This window comes from Emiliania huxleyi (genome assembly GCF_000372725.1).
Source record: "Emiliania huxleyi CCMP1516 unplaced genomic scaffold EMIHUscaffold_1110, whole genome shotgun sequence".
NCBI lineage: Eukaryota > Haptophyta > Isochrysidales > Noelaerhabdaceae > Emiliania > Emiliania huxleyi.
In genome coordinates, this window is record NW_005201731.1 from 7,750 (window position 1) to 10,716 (window position 2,967).

The following is a 2,967-nucleotide window of genomic DNA, read 5'->3' on the forward strand; positions in this document are numbered from 1 at the left end:
CGCGTTTTGATGCAGTGAGGGCGGGCCCCTGTTCTTTGAGCCTCGGGGACGACCACGGCCTTGACCACGGCCTCGCTGCAGGGAAGCAGGAACGCGCGGCATTGGTGGCACAGAGATCCCTACCGGTGCCGGCAGTGGTAGGCGCACCGCCGCTCTCTCCGCTACCGCCACCGCCGCTGCCGCCTCGACTGCTGCCGCATCCGCCGCTGCCGCCTCGGAGATGCCAGGGCCTTCGAAAGTAGTCGAACTTGTGAAATTTTCAGTGAAACGGGGGCGGCCGAAACGTTTCATGTGAATTTCACACGAATTCACATGTGAAAGTGAAAGTGTGAAATTTCACTCACGAACCCTGGCGCGCGCGTGCGCGCGAGCGCGAGCGAGACGGGGCCGGGCCGTCTCCTTCCCGCTGCGAAAGATGAAAAAGTAGAAAGACGCGTGAGAGGCGGGGCTGGGGGAGGATCGGACACAGCACACCAGAACCAGCAACACGGCCACCCCAGCGACGTCGATGTTGACGGCGGAGGCAATGTGGCCCGTCCGTTCGGTCTCAAACTCGCCGAGCTTTTTGCCAGAAAAGTTGATCTTGCACTCCACGCCGGCAGAGACGACCATCCCGAAGGCCGCCTCTGTGTTTCGTAGCTGGCAGCCGCGCAAGAGCATGTTGTCTCGATCGACGGTCACGCGGGCGCCGCCGAATTTGTGCGGACCCGAGGGGCAGAGTTGCAGGCGGCCAACAAAGTCGTTGACCTTGTCGTTCGGCAGCTCACACAGCAGGGTCCCATCAAACCGCGCCAGCCGCTCGGCTACCTCCGGGCCGCGCAGCCCCTCAAGCTGCAGCGACGTGGGGGCGACCGCCATGCGCAGCTTGGTGTCGGATTCGCCGTCGAGGGGCTTGGTGTTGACCCAGGCTGAGCCCGCCTCCGGCGACGCGCCCAGCAGCAGGAGATCTGCTGGTATAGCACCCCGGTTCCCGACGCGCACGACGTCACCGACCCGCACCTTGTCCCAGGGCAACGTCTGCCAGCAGGGCCCAGCGGCAGTCGGCCCGATGGCGCCGCTCTTTCGGCCCACCGAGGAGTTGCGGCTGCCACGGTCATCATAGCCGAGATCCCACGGCGCGATAGGCACGTCTGACATCACGGGCCGCGCGGACGTGCCGTGCAGCACGTCGACGGGCTTCGAGTTGGTCTCCGCGTCCGAGCGGTGGCGCGCGTAGTCCTCGATTGCGCGCATGAGCATGTCGACGAATAGCACAAACGAGAGCGGCATGAAGGTGCCCGCGCGCCCCTCGGTGATGGTAATGGCAGGCACGGCCTGCAGGCAGCCGACGACGAGAAAGTAGAAGTTCGCGAAGCGGTTGAACGGGTTGAGAAGTGAAAAGAGCGACCGCGGTACAAAGGTGAGGATGGTGTACCGAGAGGTGATGACCCGATTCGAGGCGAACTTAGTGCCCTGCTCCCGGTTGAGACACACCCTCTTGCTGAGAATCTTCTCGTGATCGACTGCATCACTCGAAAACCTTCCTTCCTCCTCGAACCGAGCGATGCTCATGCGCAATGACGCCTTTGAAGGCAAGCTGGCGCCGCGCTGAGACCGGGGTGGAGGCGCGGCATCGTCCTCGTCAGCGTTGGGCCGATTGAACACAGAGTTGAGCAGCTCGGCCGCCCGCGAGAATACGCCGTCGCCCGCCTCCGGTTGCGCCGTCTTCATCGGGGCATGTCGCGGCGTGTTCGGGGGGCGGCCGAAGGGCGAGGAACCGAAGGACCTCGACGTCCGGTGGTGTGGAACGACCTTGAAGTGGCCGCCGGCGGATGTTGTTGTAGGTATAGCGGATGTTGTTGGCAAAACAAGACACAGAGCTCACACAGAATCACAGCGGGAGGAAAGCGGCGAGTCGCAATTCCTCGGGTCGTTGTGGCGGGCCACCCTGTCCAGAGAGGCATGGATGCCAATCTGGGGTCTTTCGACCGAGTGTGAGTGAGTGTGTGTGCGTGCGAAATGCGAATCGCCGCTTTCCTGTATCATTTACCCGGACTAGACATGCGCACCTCGTTTCTTTTCCCGTGCTTCGATCAGATTGAGGACACGCATTGTCGGCGTCGCGCTGCGCGCATGCCGAGCGTTTTCCTCAGGCTGCGAACGATATCACGCCTGACGTCGCCGCGCAAGCCAAAGTCGCCGTCGTCCAAAGCTAGCGAGCCGGTCACCGCGAGCACCTCCCCAGGAGACACCGACTCCGAAGCCAGCGAAGCACCAGAGCCTGGTCCGGCGAGGACGACCAAACCGCTGCCGCTCACTCAGACCCACACGCGACGAGCGCCGTTCGTGCCGCCATCCCACTTTGCGGTGCTCCCGGCGCCGCCGCGCTCGTCGCTGGAGGAGGCTTCTAATCCGGAGAGCAGTCGCCATCCTAGCCCTGACCCGGAGGCGGAGGAGGTAATGAGCCCTGCGATGCGCGACGGCCAGCCGCGGCGGCGGCGGCCCTACATCTTCCAGCGGCTCGGCTCAGGGGAGCCGTGTGGCAGCGACAGGACCAGTGATTCAGCAGCGGACTTCGGTGACGTCTCCTCAATGCCGACGGACGCTTCTATACGAGACCACGAACGCAAATCCCAGTGCGACGTCGCATATCCGGCGGAATCCATCACCCCAAGAAGGACGGACGCAAAGGACCGTGCGAGAGGCGTCCACCGTTTGTCGATTGGCCCCTTCCCCGGCTCGATGCCGCGCAAGTCGCTCTGCGACCCGCCGCACGAGAACGGGGCCGGGCAAACCGAGTCGGACCGCGACGAGGCGGTCCAAGGCGCACAGGACAGCTCAGCAGAGCTGCCTTGGGCGCAGCTCTGCCGCTGCTTTGCCGCCGGCGCACGTCTCGTGTGAGCGATCGCGCGCGCCCCGCCCGGGAGCGGGACGGCGCTCGGCGGCGCGGGGGCGTGTGCGCGGCCCCGCCGGCGCGCGGCGGGGTGC

General features: G+C 64.9%; 2 protein-coding genes across 2 annotated transcripts; one reads left to right on the top strand and one right to left on the bottom strand.

Annotated features, from left to right (window-relative positions):
* Window positions 1-336: 336 nt before the first annotated feature.
* On the bottom strand, window positions 337-1,710 carry EMIHUDRAFT_251474 (hypothetical protein; the record flags this gene model as incomplete). The annotated part of the gene is made up of 1 exon (XM_005791534.1): window positions 337-1,710. The coding sequence occupies one exon, from the start codon at window positions 1,708-1,710 to the stop codon at window positions 337-339; it is 1,374 nt and encodes a 457-aa protein (XP_005791591.1).
* A 402-nt stretch (window positions 1,711-2,112) lies between these two features.
* EMIHUDRAFT_251475 (hypothetical protein) lies at window positions 2,113-2,880 on the top strand (the record flags this gene model as incomplete). The annotated part of the gene is made up of 1 exon (XM_005791535.1): window positions 2,113-2,880. The coding sequence occupies one exon, from the start codon at window positions 2,113-2,115 to the stop codon at window positions 2,878-2,880; it is 768 nt and encodes a 255-aa protein (XP_005791592.1).
* Between the last annotated feature and the right edge of the window lie 87 nt (window positions 2,881-2,967).